Source organism: Dipodomys ordii, unplaced genomic scaffold (assembly GCF_000151885.1).
Source record: "Dipodomys ordii isolate 6190 unplaced genomic scaffold, Dord_2.0 Scaffold56, whole genome shotgun sequence".
NCBI classification, from domain to species: Eukaryota; Metazoa; Chordata; class Mammalia; order Rodentia; family Heteromyidae; genus Dipodomys; species Dipodomys ordii.
In genome coordinates this window covers 5,364,520-5,385,749 of record NW_012267272.1, presented here as the reverse complement: position 1 = coordinate 5,385,749, position 21,230 = coordinate 5,364,520, and the positions used below count along the sequence as shown (strand labels likewise).

The 21,230-nt window shown below is 46.4% G+C and overlaps 1 protein-coding gene across 1 annotated transcript in view; it reads left to right on the top strand.

Annotated features, from left to right (window-relative positions):
• The window catches only part of Creb3l2 (cAMP responsive element binding protein 3-like 2), a 107,291-nt gene extending 86,576 nt beyond the window's left edge, over window positions 1–20,715 (top strand). Inside the window, exons 9-12 of the mRNA XM_013021685.1 lie at window positions 14,698–14,797; window positions 15,070–15,196; window positions 16,727–16,943; window positions 19,268–20,715. Of these exons, the coding sequence (XP_012877139.1) occupies window positions 14,698–14,797; window positions 15,070–15,196; window positions 16,727–16,943; window positions 19,268–19,343 (520 nt within the window). The 3' untranslated portion in view covers window positions 19,344–20,715. The remainder of the gene's footprint in view (window positions 1–14,697; window positions 14,798–15,069; window positions 15,197–16,726; window positions 16,944–19,267) is intronic.
• The last annotated feature ends 515 nt before the right edge of the window (window positions 20,716–21,230 follow it).

Genomic DNA, 21,230 nt, shown 5'->3' with positions numbered 1-21,230 from the left:
GCCATAGAATGTGTCATTATGCATGTAGAGTGCTCTGAAAAATGGAACTATTTGTTAATCCAAGAATCCTGTCACCCTTATTGTTACAGGTCTGACAAATCAAGTAGCAAAAAACAGATTTGGGTGGAGGTAGGAAAATACTGATTAATAATTTTAGGGCCGGGCACAGGTGGCTCACACCCATAATCCTAGCTACTCAGGAGGCTGAGATCTAAGGATGGTGGTTCAAAGCCAGCCTGAGCAAGGAAAGTGTGTGAGACTCTTTATCTCCAATTAACCACCAGAAAACCAGAAGTAGCACTGTGGCTCAAAGTGGTAGAGCGCTTGCCTTGAGCCAAATTGCTCAAGTGCAGTGCCCAGGCCCCGAGTTCAAGCCCCACAATGGACCAAATAATATTTATTATGATTATTATATCATTTTATTTTGTTTATGTTTATTTATTATTATTTAAATCTCAGCATTATTGGCTAGTAGCAGTTTTGAAGAGGTTAGGGTGGGATCTAGCTAAATCTCTTTGCATGTTGTGGAGGTGACCGTGCAGTTGGCATCCACTTCCTGAATCTCTACGGTTTACTGCTCAAACAGCAGGCTAAGGTACACTGAAGTTGAACTCCCATGGGTGGGAATGTTGGATCCCCTGGTGGTTTCCGAGGCCAGTGTGGGTTCTGGTTTCACTGCTCACCTTTGGACCTCGGTCTCCAGAGATGCCATCTCTGCTCTGTCTCTCTTGACTGCATTGTGGACAGGTTTCCTGAGGCTTTTCTTATTCTCTGGACCCTGCTCCAGAGAACCTGTGGAATCCTGTGCAGATAGGAGTCCCTAAAAGCTACCCTGACCCTTACAGCTGTGGAAGCCCTATGTTTATAAGTAGGAAAAGTCCTGGCCATGAGTTGGGGTAAAGGAGCTGAGGAATCATTTAAACTAGTCTAGTTTGGGTCCGGGCTTGATTTTTGACTAGAAGCTCTGCTGCTAAGACTTGACATGGCCACACGGGGGCAGCAGAGTCACAGCAGGGTGGTAGTAGAGCCTAGAGGGTACCTGTGAGGGAGGAGGGCCCACAGGGCCATATGGCCTGGGAAAAGCACCTCCCTTTCCCTCTCTAGCTAACTGTGCGGTGTCTTGTTTGTTTATTCTTGGGCTATCTTGAAAATCTTTATTTTCAATTGTTGGCTTAAATTATATGTGTGTGTGTATCTATCTACCTATCTATCTTCAAACTAGTTGATAACACTCATTACTTAAACCTTTATCCTAGAGAAACTCTTCTGTATCTTTGCTTATGTTCCAGCAAAGAACTCAGTCTGTCACCCTGTACTTACTACAGTCCCAGAATCCTGCCCTGCCATTTAGCACAGTAATCCGAATGTATTCACTACAGACTATATTGGCTTTGCTTTAGCTTTCTAGTATAAGTTCTTCACAGGCTCCTTTTCTACCAAGAGCTACAGGAAAACTGGCTTTCTGACTACCAGCAATTCTTCAGTAATTGCAGGCAGATCAGTCTTGAAGGGTTTTAGAACTATAAGAGTCATATCTTCAATTATTAGTAGAATATTTTCCCAAATTAAACTTTTGTTAGTGAATTTGAGGGTAAGATATCTCTACAAGATGTAGATTTCATTTCTGTTGGGTATATCTACTTCCTAGTGGGTTCACTGGCTGAGGTGGTAGTTCTGGTTTTGATTTTTTTTGCGGGGGGGTCTAGTTGTGGGGCCTGAACTCTGGGCCTGGGCGCTGTCCCTCAGCTCTTCAGCTCAAGGCTAGCACTCTACCACTTGAGCCACAGCGCCACTTCCCAACTTTTTTTTTTTCTGCTTATGTAGTGCTAAGAAATCGAACTCAGGGCAAGTATCTACCGCTGAGCCACCTTCCCAGCCTCGTTGTCATGTTCTTAACCATGGTTTTTATATCTTGTCTCTTCAGGTCCTTTGCCCACATTTTAATTTTAATTTTTTGCTGTTGAATTGTATGAGTTTCTTCTATATTTTGGTTGTCAATTGTTTATGGTTATATGGTTTATAAATATTTTCTACAATACCTAGGCTACTACTTGATTTTATTGTCTCTTTAGCTGTGTAGACACTTTTGAGTTTGATTCAGTCCCCGTTGTTTTTTTTTATATTTTCCTTAATTTAAGATGCACGTATAATATATGCCCATTTACAAATTTTAAAACCAGGCTGTTAAAGCAGGGAAAGGCTCTGGGCAGTCAGTGGTGTCATCCTAGCTACTCCAGAGACTGAGATCTGAGGATCAACGTTTGAAGCTAACCAGGGCAAGAAGTCCGTGATACTCTTTTCTCCAATTAATTGCCAGAAAACTGGAAGTGGCGCTATGGCTCAAAGTGGTAGAGTGCTCACCTTGAGCAGAAAAAGCTTAGGGATAGTGCCCAGGCCCTGAGTTCAAGCCCCAGGACGGACAAAAAATGAGAAACAGGGAAAGTTTTTGTTTGTTAGTTTTTTTTTTTTTTGGGTCCGGTCGTGGGGCCTGAACTCTGGGCCTGGGCGCTGTCCCTCAGCTCTTTAGCTCAAGGCTAGCGTTCTACCACTTGAGCCACAGCGTCACTTCCGGCTTTTTTCTTTTTGCTTATGTGGTGCTGAGGAATCGATCCCAGGGCCTCAGGCATGCAAGGCAAGCGCTCTACCACTGAGCCACCTTCCCAGCCCCTGTTTGTTTTGTTAGTTTTGTTTATTTCATTGCTTGCAGTTTTATTGAGGTGTATTTGACAGATAAAAGTCATACTTTTTTACAGCCTATAGTGTCATAATTTGATCTATGTGTATATTGTAAAGTGATTACCACAGTCGAGTAAATTAACATACCCAACAACTTGGCATTGTTCCCTGTTGCTCCCTCCCTCCCTCCCTTCCTCCCAGTGAAAAGGTTTAAGATTTACTGTCTTGGCACAAGTATGCATGCAGCATTAGTAATTATAGCCACTTGCTATACATTTGATCCATAGGACTTACTCATTTTACAGCTGAAACTATGTCTCCTTTGACTAATGTCTCTCCATTGCCCGCCCCACTTCCTAGCTCCTGGAAGCTACTTTCTAATCTCTTATTTCTATTTTTTTATTTTTATTATAAAGATACTGTACAGAGGGGTTAGTACATGAGCAGGGTAATGAGGCCATTTCCTATCGAGCATTGTTACCTCCTCCTTTGGTTTTCCCTTATCATTCCTTCCCTTCCTACTTCCTGCTCCCCTCCCTTACTACTTCCTGCTCCCCAAAGTTATAAAGTTCTAAAGTTCGTTTTCCAACATAGTACCTTGTACATCGCATTGGTACAATGAGTCATCCTGTATCCTTATTTCAGCATTTTGTTATTTCCCTTCTCCTCCCCGAATTAGAAAAACGTATAGACAAGATGCAGGACACTGGAATCAAATACAGTGACAAAAGGGGTTATACCATGGGAGAAGAACATACAAAGAAACAAAAAAAATCACATAGTGTACATTATAAGTACATTAAAAAGAACAGCAAGAAAGATAAAATCTCTTGTGTCCCTATCTTGGGGTTCATTTTGCTTGGCATCAGCTTATATGGTCATATGTACATAGCCTTTAACCTTTTTCTGCTTGTCCTAGATATCTACTAGTTATTGCAGATAAGGGAAACCATGGGACCTATGTTTCTTTGGGCCTGGCTTACTTCACTCAATATAATTTTTTCCCAAGTCTTTCCATTTCCTAACAAATGGGGCAATGTCATTCTTTCTGATGGAGGCACAGAATTCCAACACACACACACACACACACACACACACACACACACACACACTTTTCTTGATCCATTCATCTACTGAGGGGTATCTGGGTTGGTTCCATATCTTAACTATGGTAAATAATGCTGCAATAAACATAGTTGTGCTGGTAACTTTAGTATGGCCTTGTTTGTGATTGTTTGGGTAAATGTCTAAAAGTGGGTTTGCTGGGTCATAAGGGAGCTCTCTGTGGAGTCTTTTGAGGAACCTCCATACTACTTTCCAAAGTGGTTGAACAAGTTTACTCTCCCACCAGCACTGCATTAGGGTTCCCTTCTGGCCATATCCCCTCCAGCATCTGTTGTTACTAGAGTTCTTGATTTTAGCCATTGTAACTGGGGTGAGGTAGAATCTCAGTGTTGTTTTGATTTGCAGTTCTTTTATGGCTAGAGAAGTTGAACATTTCTTCATGTGTCTATTGGCCATTCCTATTTCCTCTTCAGAGAAGTCTCTCTTTAAGTCTTTAGCCTATTTATTAATTGGGCAGTTGTTTCTTTGAGGATTTGTTGTTGGGGGATTTAATTTTTTGAGTTCCAGGTATATTTTAGATATGAGACCCTTGTCTGTTGTATGGCTAGTGAAGATCTTACTCTCCCAATCCATGGGCTTTCTATTGATCTTGCTAGCTGTGTCCTTTGCCATGCAGAAGCTCTGCAGTGTCATGCAATCCCATTTGTCCAACCTCTCTTTGATTTGTTGTGTTTCTGGGTCTTTATTTAGAAAATTTCGGCCTGTGCCAAGGAACCCTAGAGTTTCTCCTATTCCTTCCTGTAATATTTTCAGGGTGTCTGCTTTTACTTGAGGTCTTTGATCCATTTGAAGTTGATTCCGATGCAGGGTGATATATAAGGATCTAGCTTATTTACCAATTTTGCCAGCACCATGTTTTGTTAGTTGTGGGGCTTGAACTCTGGGCCTGGGTGCTGTCCCTCAGCTCTTAAGCTCAAGGTGAGCACTCTGCCACTTGAGTTACAGTGCCACTTCTGGCTTTTTGAGTGGTTAACTGGAGATAAGAGTCTCATGGGCTTTCCTGCCTGGGCTGGCTTTGAACCACAATCCTCAGATCTCAGCCTCCTGAGTAGCCACAATTATAGGCATGAGCCACCAGTGCCCAGCTTATTTCTGAGTTGGACCTTGTTTTTTCCTTTCGGATCTCCACATAAGTGATAGCATACAGTCTTTGTCTCTGTCTGGCTTCTTTGCCTTTTAAACCAGGCACATTTGTCACTGCTGCAGTGTCTCTTCGCTGGGAGCCTCTGTGGGGACTCCCTGCAGTGCCTGAATATTCCATGCTTACTTCTTGGTCTTCAAACTCACTTCTCCTGATGGGCAACTTCTTCACATGGTCACGGCTGACCCTTGGTGTGCTGCGATCTTCCCGTGGGTAATTTGTGCAGAAGCTCCTAGGATTATCGTGCCTAAGACCTGTGACTGTTCATTACCTCAGCTTGAGAGACAAATGAGTGGGAATAGGTCATGGGCCTCCAGGCCCTCCTTCTTCTCCCCTGCCTGCCTCCTGTTTCCTATCGAGAGCTTCTCCTTGCTCAGAGGACACCACAGTGTCCAGAATGACCACAGGGTTTAAACCCTCAGCTCCTCTGCCCCGAAGCTGGCTGGAGAGTACTGGTCACTGGGGAGCAGGGAAAGGGAGACGCGTAGACACGTACTCATTGTTGGACACACAATTAAACACTGCTTGAACTAAACACAGGGCTGGGCTGAACACACACAGAGCTGTGTGGGTGCTGCTTTTGATGCCTTCCGCATTAGTATTCTTTGGGCACAGCTGGACAAAAGTAGAAGTGACTGCAGTATGTGGATAGGTTCCTGGGTGACAGAAGTAGGTGGGAAGCCTGGGGTGCCATTGTTTCCTGCCACAGGAAAGGGGGCTAGGCATTTCATCACTGAGCAAATGAAGGGCAAATGGTAGCTCTGGGCATTTTCCCAGTGCTGGACTACCAGAGCGCGGTCTGCAGGGCTTCTTCTGTCTCTCCAGACCAACGGTCAGGGTCACGTGATAAGTTGATTTGAATCTGTTTGCACTGGACTCATCAGTGAGCTTCTGGCATCATATTGGAGAAGATTCTTTTCTCTGAGCTTGGGAACAACACGGTGGGGATAGCCTCATCACCCCTCTTCCTCCAGCTTTCTTCTGAGAACCTCTTCAAGCCGCATTGGCAGTGTGAATTCCCCTTCCTCCTTCCATTGCTTACCACACAGCATCAAGATGTGTGTAAGACAGCAGTGAGATGCTCTGTTGAAGGTGCTTCTTCCTGAGCTCCGGCGGGAGGTCGGTTGGGCCCTTCCCACTGTCCAGGTGGCCATGAGGGGCCTTCCAGGAAGTGCTCTCCCCTCCTCTGAGCTCATCGCTGTGCTCTGGGCTGGAAGCTCTTGTCTGGCCCCGCTCTCGGCTCAGTCCTGACACACCCTGTTCTTTCCTCCCTTTTATCCTTGTCTTCTTCCTAAGCGAGGCACAGAGTGTGTCCAACCCCTGGGTTTTCGCTGTGTGTTCCTCTCATGACCTGCTTTATTGTTCTGCCGCTACAGGGCTGTGAGCTGAGCTGCCCTCTCCCAAGCCGGATGTGGGCAGAAGCCTCGGGACTTAGACTTGAAATGGACTTTAGAGAACGTCTTATGTAATTGCTGGCTTTTAAAAGAGGGGAGGCTGAGACCCAGTGAGATTAAAGGAAGAATGAGGGCTAGGATTCAGATGCTGGCTTCTCAGTCTGATGCTTAGCTCCCCCCTCCCCCAAGGCCTGTGGCCCTCCCTCCTTTCACCTTGCAAGGGGCGACATTTGACATGGACAAGAGGGCCCTTGCTGGACAGGCTCTCGGTGTTTGAGAGGACCTGGCCCTGGCTCTGTCCTGGCCACACCCTCTCTGTGGGCCAAAGAGCCACCATGACCCTTCTAGATCATTCCTTATACTTGGAATCCCAGGAATCTTGGACCCAAGAGCCTTAGCCCTTTCCAGGGTCTGTGTGGATTTCGTTGTTGTTGTTGTTGTTTGTTTGTTTGTTTTTTGTCGGCCATAGCACCTGAACTCTGGGCCTGAGTTCTGTACTTCAGCTCTTCAGCTCAAGGCTAGCTCTCTACCACTTGAGCCACAGCACCACTTCTGGCCTTTTTTGTTTATATGGTGCTGAGGAATCGAACCCAGGGCCTCATGCATGCAAGGCAAGCACTCTACCACTGAGCCACCTTCCCAGCCCGTCTGTGTGGATTTCTATCCCAAGTCTGCTTTCTGAAGGGTAAACTGAGCGGCCGCCGGGTACCCAAAGCCTGTGGTGGCCGCACACAGGAGGGCTGTGTAGCGAGGTGTGGTCTTATTGTGGAAGATAGAGACGACGGAGATTTCCTGCAGCCAAGACAGAAGAGTGTTCTTCATGGCACAGCACCCGGTGGGAGCACCCAGTGGGAGCACCCAGTGGGAGCACAGCGTGTCTGCCTTCCTCCTCAGCCCACCCTGGTCCAGGATGGATCTGAATGGATGCTCGCTGGGGTTCTGTGACACCGTAAAGCCCTCCGCCTGGAAGAACCCACTGCTTCTGCAGCAAGCAGTCAATAAGCATGATTGTTCTTCACTCACGGGAAGCTATTACTTCATCTCTCCAGGTTACCAGCTTCGGAAGCCACCCGAGAAGGGGCTCCTGACAAAGGGCAGACAGGGCCTTTCCGTGTTGGCATGCTCAGCTGAACAACTACTGAGCTCTCTGCAGGGCTTCAGAAGACCCAGAGAAGCCTGTCCCTCCCTCCCTCTCTCCCCTGGGGAGCAGGCCAGAACCCCACCCAGGGATGGGGAGACAAGGTGGACAGGCTGAAGCCTGTGGTAGGTCTGTTTATGCCAATGCATTGTGGGAGTCCAAGGAGCCTATACTCACAGCTAAGCCTAGAGACCGCAGGGGCCGATGGATCCCTGTGGGCTCCCCCAGCCCAGTTGACTTCACAGCCCACTCAGGCTTCATGATCTGGCATTTGGGGATTATTATTATTGTGCCAGGTACTCCCATAAGGATGTGAAAAGTTCCTTCATGTCTCAAGGAGGCCGATGAACCCAGAAAGGGGCGTATACATACATGAACACATATGAGCATGTACACAGACACATATAGCTGTGTTACAGATTTGACAGAAAGAACAGGCTGTGTGCTGTTGGGTCGGCGGCTGGGGAGTGGTACCCACAGAAAGGCGTGAAGGGACAGAGGGTGACTCTGGTCCAGAAATAGAATAATGAGACTGATTGAAATTGTTTTAAGAAGTGAGGAGGGAGGGAAGGGGAGCGGTTGAAGGGATGAGGTTGGTGATGTACATTGTATGCATTTGCGGAAATGCCACTGGACGGGAACGTCCTCCTCCTTCATAATACTAACGTATGCTAATAAAAGTCTTATTGCACAAAAATATTTGATCATAGATATGTATATAGAGAAAGTTGAGGGAGGAGTTCCCGACCCCGCAAGTAACTGGAAACCATAGTTGGTTATATTTTTCCTAGGACCTGGCTTCTGACTCAGGTAGAGAATTGGATTCTTGAATGCTCAGTTTTACCTCCAGCACTTCTATGACTTTCTTCCCTCTCTTGTAAACAAAGGGAATGACAGGAAACAAGATGAAACCAGACCCGAAGGTAACATATGAGGCTGCTGATGCAGCTCCCGGTGGCTGTGAAATTGTGTCTCTCACTCTTGGATGCTTTCGAATGTTTTGCCCGATTTCCTTTGATATGCCTCGCAAGATACGGGGTGAGGCTTTATTTTGGGCAAGGCTGGCAGCTGCCTTCTGCTGCTCTTTTGCGAGGAGCTATATGAGGATAGCCACAACGTTTTATTTTTACATCTCACCATAGGACACAGTCCACATTTTCAATCAAGTGTTGGACACTGAAATTTTAACACGTGAAAAATCTGTTGGCCCAGTTAAATGCATGCTCGAAGAGTATGCCTTTCTCTAAATTAAGACCTTGTTCCCAGAAGCTCAGGAATTCATTAAGCCATAATTAGCCATCATCATTGATGATTAAAAAAAAAAACAACAGGAAGAAAGGGAAAGTGGATCCTCAGCTATGAAGACACCATTAGGTATAGCCTGTGCTTGACTTTTCAGAATTTTTGGTTTTTTGTGTGTTGTGTTTTGTTTGGGGCCCGAACTGGGGCTTGAACTCAGAGCTGGAGCCCTTCTCTCTTAACATTTCCCCTCAAGGATGGCACCCTATTACTGAGGCCACAGCTCTACTTCTGGCTTTTTTGGTGGTACATTGGAGATAAGAGTCACACGAACTTTCCTTCCTGAGCTGGCTTCAAAGTGCAGTTCTCAGATCTCAGCCTCCTGAGTAGCTAGCTAGGATTATAAGCCACCAGTGCTGGGAACGAGCTTTCGTTTTAAAATAATGTTTCCATTTTATCAGCTGGCTATCTTTTCTTCATTCTGCCCTTCATACAAGCAGGGTGGTGGCTCTCCTCCATATTTTCAATGCTGCAGGTGGCGACGCCTGTCTCAAGAACATCAGAGAAAGGACCATGTCATAGAGGTTGGAGGTCACGGACTTTCCAGTGGAGAGGACTTACTTAGTATCTGTCATCAGAGAAGAGTCACGAAGGTGATGTGCTTCACAAAGCGCAGAAGTCCCAGGAGAAGTGATTCTGAGGACTGGTGTGGGCAAAGGAGCTAACTTTTTCACAGAATTGATCTAACTTGAGTAGGAGCACTTAGCGACAGTACTGAGGTGTTGACTCAGGCCTCTCCACCTGTAGGGTTCATCTTTCTATTCTGTTTCTTTGTACACTCATTTATCAGGCCTTAACATCCACTTTTCTTCTTTCTTTTTTTGGCATCTGACAGAGGGCCAGGTCTTATCTTTTCTACTTTTTCTAAGTTAAGCCTGTCGTTGACTTCTGACCCCTGAAGTAGGTCAAGGGAGCATTCCAGGTTCTTTTGTTGATCACCTGCATTGTGTCTCTAGTATATCTAAGAGGTACTGTACCATCCTTATGGTTTTTATTTGTTTTCTTACTACAACTTTGTTATTTGTATCTCATTGTCATTGGGCTGGGTGTAGTCCTGGCTCTTTATGTGCCTGTGTGTTTGCTTGGCTTGGTCCTTTTTAATGGTCACATTTTCATATCTAATGATGAGCATTAAATATCTCTCCATTGAGCTGTAGATAATATAATGTTCATGTGACTGGATTTGCAAAAAAAAATCTATTTAAGAAGTATTTGGTTGCTCATTGTATTAGATCATTGTCTGAGGTACTGTGCTTCTACTTAGAAGTTCTGTGACTGAGACAATTGGTTAGTGTTTTAATATATGCAGTTCCTACCTGGGGGCTAGTGGCTCACATCGTGATCCTAGCTACTCAGAAGACTGAGATCTGAGGATTCCAGTTCAGAGCTAGCCCAGGAAAGTAAACCAGAAGATTATTAAATCCACTTAGCCAGCAAAAAAAAAAACAGAAGTGGAAGTGTGGCTCAAGTAGTAGAGTACCAACTGTAAGTGAAACAGCTCATCAAGAGTACAAAGCCTTGGGCTGAGAAGTTGTCTCAGTGGTAGAGCGCTTGCCTTGCATGCATAAGGCCCTATATAAGCAAAAAAAGCTGGAAGTGGTGCTATGGCTCAAATGGTAGGGCACTAGCCTTAATTTGAAGAGCTGAGGGACAGCGCCCAGGCTCCAAGTTAACCCCTATGACTGACCAAACAAAACAAAACAAAAAGAGTGCAAAGCCTTGAGTTCAGGCCCTGGTAATGGCATATGCATGTGTGTGTATGTGTGTATACACACACACACACACACACACACACACACGTATATTTAATTCCTAGAACTCAGTCACTATTAATTTTATGAGCTTTTGAATACATATGAATTTCTCAAACTTTATTTGATCATAAGAACCTAGTTAAACATTGGGCGTGGTGGATGGGTCAGACTTAAGTGCTCTTTTTCCTACATTTTGCACATGTGACTAGGTGGGGCATCAGGGTTTCTTTCCTTAAACCGAAGCCTTCATTAATTCATGGGATGAATGATCTTGCTCCCTTAAATTCAAATTACTCCACAAGGCAACGTTAGAGTTCAGACTTTAAAGACCAGGCATGGAGCTGGGGTGGGCAGGGAAGTGTGGCATATTTGCTAGTAAGCAGAGACTGTTGGTTAAAAAAAAACACCTTCCGGCTCTGGAGCCAAGATACCAGGGCCCTGGTACCATCTGGAAACAGGCCCAGCCCACCGAAGCCTGGGTACAGAGAGGTTTCCCACTCCTCTACACAACACAGAGCAACCCACTTGACTCTGGAGAGAGGCTCTGGAGATGCTGCTTGAGTGTTTTCATTTCCACCATGAGTTCATTTTACCTTCACCAAGCCAAGCACGCAAACACACAGCAAACAGCACATTATCAATCACTGTGGCATCCCACCCAAATCCCCAACTGCAAAATACGTATTTTAAAACTACGTGTTTGCTCATCTTAAAGAGCTGGATTATAAACTATGAGAAATCAAGGACCATTAAACGACTATTTTTCACTTGCCGTGGAATCAGCATATAATCATCTGAGTTTGCGAAAGCTGTGCATACGAATGCCAAGCGAAGCACTCTACATTAGTGAGCACAGAGCTTTTCCTGCTGGCTCCAATGGGAAAACGGTTCCAGACTTTTAGCATGTTGTACCTGGAGCTGCGTGGGACAGGGAATGTGTCTTATCTTCACCTTGGGCATTCCTGAGTGGGCTTGAGGAGGGACTGACCTGCTGAGAGTCTCTTTACAGGAGAGACCGCAGTGCCTTCTTGGATAGTAGCAAATGGAGAATGAGCTCCACCATCTCCCCAGAAATCAGAAGAGGACGGGGAAGCCAAGTACTGCATGCAATTTGTTTTCTCAGCATTTCACACTCTAAATTAGACCAGGCAAGGAGCCAGAGATGGGCAGAGAGGAAGTGTGGAATGTTTGCTGGTCAACAGGGACTATTGGTTTAAAAAGAAGAAGAAGAATTAAATAGCAAGGATGGTTTCACTGTCAAATCACCTAAAGACTTGGGAGCAAAAATAACATCTGGAAAGACCCCCGTCTGACGGGAAGAGGGCCCTGCCCACTCCTTCACAGAAGACAGCCGAGCTGCAGCACGCCGAGACCAGCAGGCGTGTCCCGTGCAGAGCTGAAACGCCCCGCAGAAGCTGCAGCCATCATGTGAAGGAGTGGCTCTTAAGCAGACCATAGCTTAGCCGGCAGCTAAGAACTGATATCATGGAAGATGATGGCATGTGTACCATAGGGTCTGATCTGGGCACTCACCTGTCTGTGTCTGCCCTGGGGCTTCCGGAGATGCCAGCAGAGAGAACCTAGTAAGGACTTGGGGGGCTGGAATCCCAGATGTGGTCAGTCCAGTCTGGACTGAGCCAGTCTAATCTGGGTTCTGTGAGAAGGGATATTACTCAGGAAGTAGCTGGGCTTGATGACTCAGCTTTCAGTGTTAAAATGGTGCCAGGCACTGGGCACTGGTGGCTCATACCTGTGATCCTAGCTACTGAGGAGGCTGAGATCTGAGGATCGCAGTTCAAAGCCAGGCTGAGAAGGAAAGTCCATGAGACTCTTATCTCCAATTAACCAAGAAAAAGCTGGAAGCAGAGCTTTGGCTCAAATAGTAAAATGCTTGAGCAAAAAAGCTCAGTGACAGCATCCCAGGCTCTGATTTCAAGCCCCACGACTGACACTGACACAGACACAGACACAGACACACACACACACACACACACACACACACACACACACACACACAAGGGCACCATGCTGATGGGGAGGAGGGATGTGTTGTAGAGAAATCCTGGGAGAAGAGAAAAAAATGTTTGATCCAGGGAAGAATAATGGTACTGCATCATCAGACCATTTTGTTGGAAACTTAAAACAATTTTTTACCTATAAGTAGTCGTACAGAGTCTTATCAATTCACGAGTGCAACATACCTTGATTACCTGCTCCATCGATCTTCCCCATCTCTCCCACCAACGTTTTTTCTTTCAGCAGGATTGGAAATAGTCATGCCATCATTATTTCTCAGCCTCGAATAACATATAGAATGCTTTCCAAACCTATCCTACTTTATATATGCAAACATAAATCAAGTGTAACCTACATGCCATCATACTTCTATATAATCAGAAACAAAAGAAATAATTGTACAACTGAGCACACAAAAAGGCTTCCCACCTTAAACAAATTAAATTAATGATACAGATTATTGTGATGAAAGATTCTGCCTTCTTAAAATTATTCCAAGGCAGAAGTATGTCATGGTTGGGCCCACACAGGGGTTTATGAGTACAGTAGGCTCCCACTGTCTGTGCAGGGCCGCTGTAATTCTCCAACCATTCTTATCCATTTAAAACTAGTCAAAGCAAAATCATTCTTAAGGCCACCGTGCCCTTCATTTGCTTAAATGGGGAGAACTTCCTGCATTTGTATTTGCTAGGGGAGAAGTTGCAAACCCTGGAAAAGCCTGCTTGTGTTTGCGGCCTTCGATCACTCTTGAGGGGACAGAGTGATGAGAAGCAAGTTAGCGATGACAGGCCAGAGTTCTGCAAACAGGTGATTTGTTAGTGTTTTCTAGCAGATGTGGCTCTCTAATATGGCGTCATTAGATGGATTTTTTTTTTCTGAGAATCACTGAAACTCAAGAAACAGCATCTGCTGGTAAACTGTACTTTGCAAAAGAGATATGAGAGTGGGGAGTGGTGTCAGCTCTTTACATAATGCCTCTTGCAGAATTCCTCCAAGATGCTCTCATGCGTGAGGGTGTGTTGTCAGACTCCTGGCAACGCCTTGCTGTCACGGACTGATGTAGAGTTTTGTCTCTGTTCTTTCTGTGTCTGATGTCACATAGAGCATAGGAAGTTGTCTTCGTCCTTAAACCTTTCCCTTTTAAGGGGATTCAGAATTGCCCAACCTGGAAGAGAAACTATTATTTTATTCTACCGTTTTCTGTCATTTCCTGGAGAAAGATCATTGTGTTTCATAGACTTGCTTTCCAAGATTCCAATTCCATATATTCCAAAACTGTCAGTTTCCTGTCTTTGGATGATTTGCTCCTGTGTGCGTTGTCTGTCTGTCTGTCTTGGTTGTCTGTCTTCTCTTTCTCTCTCTCTCTCTCCCCATCGTCCATCTCCTAACCGAATGTCTGTTTTTCTGTGGTGATGCTGTTGCCATTTTCAGTCATAGCTACCCTCTCTGCCCCTCCTTCACTTGTTCTCTGGTGGTCGTTTCCCTTTCCTCTTTGCATTTTTCCTCTAAGTCTTCATCCATGTTTCTTACCCAAACCTCCTTTAATCACCGCCACCTCCAGTTGTTCAGGCTGCCATAGGAAAATATCAGAGGCTGAAAAGCTTTATAAACAGTAGGAATTTGTTTCTCATGGGTCTGGAGACTGGGAAATCCAAGATGAAGGTGCTAGCAGCTTTTGGTACCTGGTGGGATTGAGGCTGTTTCCGGCTTTACAGGAAGCTCCTTCTACCTCTGTCCTCACATGCAGCCCCTTGTGAGGGGCCAATCATGGGGGGTCCTCATCTAGTCACCTCCCAAAGACACCTCCACAAACATCGCATTGGGAGTTAGAATGTAAGGTAGGAACTGGGAGCAGGGCATGAACTTGCTGAACAGATTCACCGCCCAACGTCCAGCCAGCATGTAACCTTTTCTTTCTTCTCAAAGGCAGATAAACACGTCTCAGCCTGTCAGGGGCCATTTGGAGCTCTCTCCTCTTGCTCAGAGCAGTACAAGAACAGGGCAAGCCATTAAGGTGTTCCTGAGGCTGAGGCTGAGCTCCAGTGAGCTCTGCGGATACCTTTCAGTCACCTTCAGTGTCCTGTGTGGAGGGTCAGCAAAGGGAAGGCCATCTCCCATGTTGTTTTTCTAACCTTTCCTTGTCACCATTGGCAGGACTCTCCTTCAGCAACTCCAGAAGCTTCAGACTTTGGTGATGGGGAAGGTTTCTCGCACCTGCAAGTTGGCAGGCACGCAGACTGGGACCTGCCTTATGGTAAGTTTCCCCAAAGAATGATCCAGTGACTCGCCCCTGGCCAGCGCCTTGTTTCCCTGGGTCTCCCACCTTGCGGCTACACAGGCGATGCAGCCTGCTCCCTGGCTGTTTCTCTAGATGCCTCCAGATGCATGTGACCAGAGAGTGCATTTTGTCTCCTGATAGATGGCCCAGTTCTCCCCACCTCCCATTATCCTGGATGTGGGCTGTCTATAGATCAACCTTTCAGAGCCTGGAGTTCACAGCTCCCCTGTCCTCTCCCCTCCCTCCAGGTGGTTGTGCTGTGCTTCGCTGTTGCATTCGGCAGCTTCTTTCAAGGCTATGGTCCCTATCCTTCTGCGACCAAGATGGCTCTGCCCAACCAGCACTCCTTGTCAGAGCCGTACGCAGCCTCTGTCGGTAAGAGAGCACCCAGCTACTTGAGAGATAACTTGGTTTGTTTCTTTGGATCTAAGTCTCCCAGCTTTCTGGAGTCTTTTGTAAAAGTCGGTAAAAATGGCAGAAGTGGAGCTTTTCCATTTGCACATGACAGGCTCTGGGGTAAGGTTGCTGTCTGCTGTGTAGCGCCCCCCCGCAACCCCTTTTCTTTCTCTCATGCCAATACTAGAGCTTGAACTCAGGGCCAGAGCACTGTCCTCTAGCTTTTTCCCTCTAAACTCTACCACTTGAGCCACACTAACACTTCTGGCTTTTTGCTAATCAGAGAGAAGAGTCTCATAGACTGTTCTGGCCAGGGTGACTTCAAATTGCAATCCTCAGATCTCAGCCTCCTGAGTAGCTAGGATTTCAGGTGTGCGACTTCGGCACCTGGCGCTGTTTCCTGCGTCCCTCACCTACCATGCTGGGGCAGCACTGAAAAATCCTCCAGGCCCTCCAAGAGCACCATTTGCAAGCTGCTCTCTAGTCTCTGTTCCTCGGTAAATTCTGATGCCCCGTTCTTGAGCTCTGATAAGGGATGCATGTGGGTTTGAGGAGGGGGCAGGATAAGAACACTGAGCCTTCTGTGACATTTTGAGAAAGCTCCTGTGTTTCTGCCTCCACTTTGGGAATTAGGAATTATGTGTTACCATCTTAAGAGTTTATAAAATGACACAAAAGGCTCTGTCTTATAAAACATTAGGCCCAAGAGTTAGAATTTGGAGACTCGGGTGTTATATGAGAAGTGTATAATAACCTCATCTAGACCAAAGATCTCTTGAAGTCTTTAGGAAATAGAAGGGTGATAGGTCAGGCATGGGGTTTGGAGGAAGTGAGTTTGAAGTAGGGACAGTTTTGCCATTCTGGAGCATCGGTACTCTGCACCGGGGAGGTAACAAAAGCACTGGAATTCCAATACAAGAAATTTCAAGACCTGTAGGGAAATCTTTTCCCCAAAAGGAGATCTGTCTAGCTATTGAAAGCCAGTAGAATCATAGTTTCTGGGAAAATTGCTACAGGACCATCTAGCCAGGTGACTGACTGTCCTATGGAACAAAAGAGATTGTCTCTGTCCTCTGATTGATGGCTTTGCTTTTGCATCTTCCTTCCAGATTCCGATTGAAAATGCCCTGAGCTTTCATCTCCCTCCTCATTAGAGAATGCTTCCTGTTTTAGCTGGGTCTGGACCTCCCCAAGTTCTTGTCTCCCCTTTTGCATGAATTGTTTCCCTTGAGGTGATTAAGGGTGGGCAAGGAATGGAGTTGCAATCTCAAAGTAAGTTTGTGGCTTCATGTTTATTTGCTTTTTTTGTTGCTGTTTTTTCCCTAGTGCTGTATAATTGGTATAATTTTTCAATGCAGAAACCCTGAAGCCTTTACAGAAAGCCAGATCCGACTGGTACTATTTGTCCTGGGCAACCAGAATACAATTGCCCTGGGGTTTGGGAGTAAAAGGATATGTCCGTCTCCTGTGGGCTTTTGCTGACACCTTGTTTCTTTGCTCTGTTCTCAGTGAGATCCAGGAACCTGCTGATCTATGAGGAGCATTCTTCCCTGGAGGAGCCATCCAGCCAGGCCTCAAATGGGGAGCTTGGGGGCTGGGACAGAGGCTCTGCCCTGTTCAGGGCATCAGCACTGGAGCCCCTGCCAGACATGGAACTTACTCATTTCATTATCTCAAATGAGACCAGCTTGGAGAAGTCCGTGCTGTTGGAGCTGCAGCAGCACCTGTAAGTCCTGCGCATGCGCATCAGGCTCCTTTAGTGGCTGGTGATAGGCTGAGGGCTACCTGACATGGGAGTCTGAACTCAGAGGCCCAGCTTGCTCCTCGTCTTGGCTCTCTGAGCACCCACATCCAGGATCTGGCGCTGAGGAGAGTCCATTGCTGGGCACTGGCTACCCTGAGCTCTGCACCTCAGCCTGGAGCTGGTGGCTGTGGCCCAAGTAAAGGGCCCTTCAAAGGCCACATTGTAAACATTTAGCTCAGCCTGATTGCTATGCAAATGTACCTTGAAGGCCACTTCCCAGAGAGCTGGGTACAAGTGGCTCATGCCACTGCAATCCTAGCTACTCAGGAGGCTGAGATCTGAGGATCTTGCTTCAAAGCCAGCATGGGAGGAAAGTCTGTGAGACTCTAATCTCCAATTAACCACCAGAAAACCAGAAGTGGTGCTGTGACTCAAAGTGGTAGAGTGCTAGCCTTGAGCAAAAGAGCTCAGGGACAATGCCCAGGCCCTGAGTTAAAGCCCCGCAATGGACAAAAACATAAAAAGACCACTTCCATTGGGTAGCTCCCTCCCAACCAGAAAGTGAGTGTCAGGCTGCACATCATTATGTACTTCTATGTTAGCTCACACAAATGAAGCATCCTTTATTTGAAAATAAAGCTTGAGGCCAGAGTCTTCTTTAGATTTCAAAGCCTATCAGGTTTTAAAATGCTTGCATATACATCCAGAGATTATCTTAGGGATGGGACCAAAGTTTCCTTATAAAATTCATGTCTTTCCTATGCACCTGTTGCACATAGCCTGGTCTGTTAACCCAGCGTTTGTAGTGAGCCTTTGTTTTGACTGACTGGTCACAGGAGGAGTGGCGTTTCCCACTGGTGGCATCCTATTGGCACAGGCCCCTGAAGCATTCCAGTATTTCATTGCACTTTTGAATTGGAGATACTCACCCTGTATAAACCTAGAAGTTTCCATTGAGGGACAGCACTGTTGTATGTATGTATGTATGTATGTATGTATGTGTGCCTATATTGAAAAGAATCTAAATTTGATTCCCAATTTTCCAGGCATTGGTTTTCTTAGTTGTGGGAGATAAAGGCTGACATGAGCATAGGCCTTGTTTTTGTAGGGGAGGTACCTGGGTACCTGGCTGTGGTCCAGTGCAGGAAGGACTGTGTGCATACGCTGGGAGATGTGTAGTCTGTGGTGAATGGGTGGCAGTTTAGCTGGTCTGTGATCGTGAACACAGACATGAGGATGTTCCAAGTCCAGTGGGAAAGATTTCATTGTAGATTCTTCACTTTCTTTCCTTAGCCTTGAATAAGAAGGTGATACATAATTACATGGACTTTTATATGTATACACTGCACATGTATATTTAATATTTTCTAATGCTTACTATTTGAGCCTTTGGTAGCCTAAATATACTACCATATGAATCCTCTTGACTACTCTCAAACAGTAAGACATAATTTTTATTCCCATCACGGGTGACATCTGGAGCAACCACTGGAACCTCTGGAAGACTCACCTATGATACCATGATCTGTTTCTCCTGGCCGAGCCTCCCTAAGACTCATCTGAAAGCTGGGAGACTCTGGGGCTGGTACACAATTTGACAATAATTTGTTTCCTCTCATACATTTAATGTTATTTCAAATTATTTTACTTAAAGAAAAGTCTTTATCTGGATGAGTAGCTCCTCTAGACCAGGGGTCAGCTCATATCCTTGTATTGTCTACTTCCCCAAATTTATCATAGGACCAAGTATCCATAGAAAATATATATACTTTTTTTTTGGTGCTGGTCTTGGAGCTTAAACTTGGGGCCGAGGAACTGTCATGAGCTTTGTTGATCAAGGCTAGCACTCCACCACTTGAGCCATAGTTCCGCTTCCGGCTCTTGTTGTGTGGGGGGAGTGGTTAACTGAACCTGAAAGTCTCACAGACTTTCCTGTCCCAGCTGGCTTTGAACTATGATCCTCAGATCTTAAGCCTCCTGAGAAGCTAGGATTACAGGCATCAGCCACTGGTGCCCAATCGTAAATAGAATAATTTAAAGCAATTTATAAGCAGTCAATATGGAACCATAATGTGTCTCCCCTGGGCTGTGTCGCCTGTCTCAAATAAGGATAAAGATAAGGATAAGGATAAAGGAGTGTAGGTGAATGAATGGGCTGGTAGCCAGAGATAACTAACCACTAGGAGGATAGAAGACAAGAAGCCCATGTGGGTCAGCCCACATGGAATGATTATATCACACGATGGCACATGAGACTTGTCACTAGCAGTGACTAATGGTTCTTTCTCCTTCCCCTGTCTTCACAGGGTCAGCGCCAAACTGGAGGGGAATGAAACTCTCAAAGTGGTAGAACTGGAGAGAAGAGTGAACACCACCTTCTAGTGATGCTTTCTCCAGCTCCCTTCTTCCCCTAACTCTCCCTTGACTTCCCCAAATCACCTCTGTCACTAGCTTTTCCTCTTTGCCATTGGAGGTTGAAGAGCACGGGGATGAGTGTTAGTGGCTCGGGATGGGAGGCCGGCCTGGGGTTCTGCTTGCATGTCTCCCGCTCGCTCTCATGGAGAAGGGAGCCAGTGCCTCTCCCTCCCTTTTCTCTCACTGCCATAGGAAATTGTTTCAGGTAGGGGTGGCATGCAGATGGGACAAGCAGGCTTGTTGCCATCCATCGTGCCCAAAGATACTGCCTGATTCTCCCCCCTCGGAGATCGTCCCCTCTTGGAAGAAGAGATGACTTTTATTCAGTTGACGTCGCAGACCCTAGCCCCATGCCTGCTGGGATTTGGCAAAGCACTGATTCTGGTTCTCCCTTGCTCACACTAGGCCTCTAGTGTGATTGCTCCCCTCCGCCCTGGGTGTGCCAGGGCCTCACATCAGGACCCTCCCTCCACGCTGCCTTCCAGTACCCTTGGGGCAGACAGAGAGGGGGCTTCCTTTGCGAACTCAGGCCGCAAGTGCAATGCCTGAAGGCATCATCAGGCTTTTCTCCTCCAGGCCGACCTGCCCATCATATTGCTTGTAGGATCTCCTTCATTTGCTTCCCAATAAGGACCTTAGTTGTACCTCCCTGGCTTCCCCTCCCCACGTGTAAATAGTATTTATTAGCTTACTGAGGCTCCCCGCCCGTGACCCCACTGAAGTGACTCAGTGTCCCCCTCCCTCCACGGTAGCCAGGTCTCCCGTGGCAGTGGAGCGTGGCTGTGAGTGCCTCAGTTCTCCCAGATGATTTGTTTGTTTCCTTCTCTCTTTCTCTCTCCTTTAAATGGGAGGCCTAGGAAGTAATTATTACTGAGAAGTTCCCTGAAGCCTGTGTCTCCCTCGTGGACGGACTAAGAAGGAATGATAGAGCGATGGCTTGCTCAGAGCCGGGGCTCTGTGGCCTGTTGCTTTCTCTCTCCAGAGAGACAAGAAGAAGCAAAGAAGCTCTGTCTCTGTCAGCAGGCCTGGCTGACAGCTTGTCCTCCACACCTGCCAGGCCTTTCCTCCCTGTACCCTGCCTTCCCTCTGCCCGCCTTAACCAAGGGGACGTCGGAGCATCCGCTGTCTTGACCTTTCTGTAGTCAGGTCTGGCTACTTTGCAGCTCACCCAAAGAGACATAACCTAATCCCCAACCTACTTTTTATTTTTGTTTGAAATGATTAAAAGTAACTTTTATAGTGAAAATCTTTCCTCTTTCATACAAAGAAGAAATGGAAATTGCCTTTTTATTGTATTAGATAGAAGACTCCCTTGACATGTTCCCCCCCCCGCCCCAATTTGTAAAAGACTTTGTATAGGAAATATGCTTACATTTTCTATTTTAGTAGCAGCCGAAGGGCCTTTAGCTTTGGCTTCTCTTTCTGTCTCTGTCCCTCTGTCTCTGTCTCTTGTACACACACACACACACACACACACACACACACACATACAGCATTATCACCACCATCATCATCTAACTGTCTACTGGTCATTGGAGCCTCCATTAAGAGAGGTTACACCCACACCAGACCTTCCTTTCCATATAAGGGACAGGATTTGGTATCACTAGCTTTTTGCCCTCAGCCCCCACTAATGGTTTCCTATGTCATCAGCCTGGATCCATTTGGAGGCACGGTGGGGAGTGGTCTTCCCACACTTGTGGGGAAGGTTCCTGACTAGGAAGAAAACTAAGCTGCTCATGCTGTGTGTCCGAGTCACGGCAGGACTCCTGTGGGCTGACAGCTCTGCCGTCCCTCCCTTACATGGACCAGGACAGGACAGGCTGGGACATCTGGGCTGGGGGGGTAGAGAGG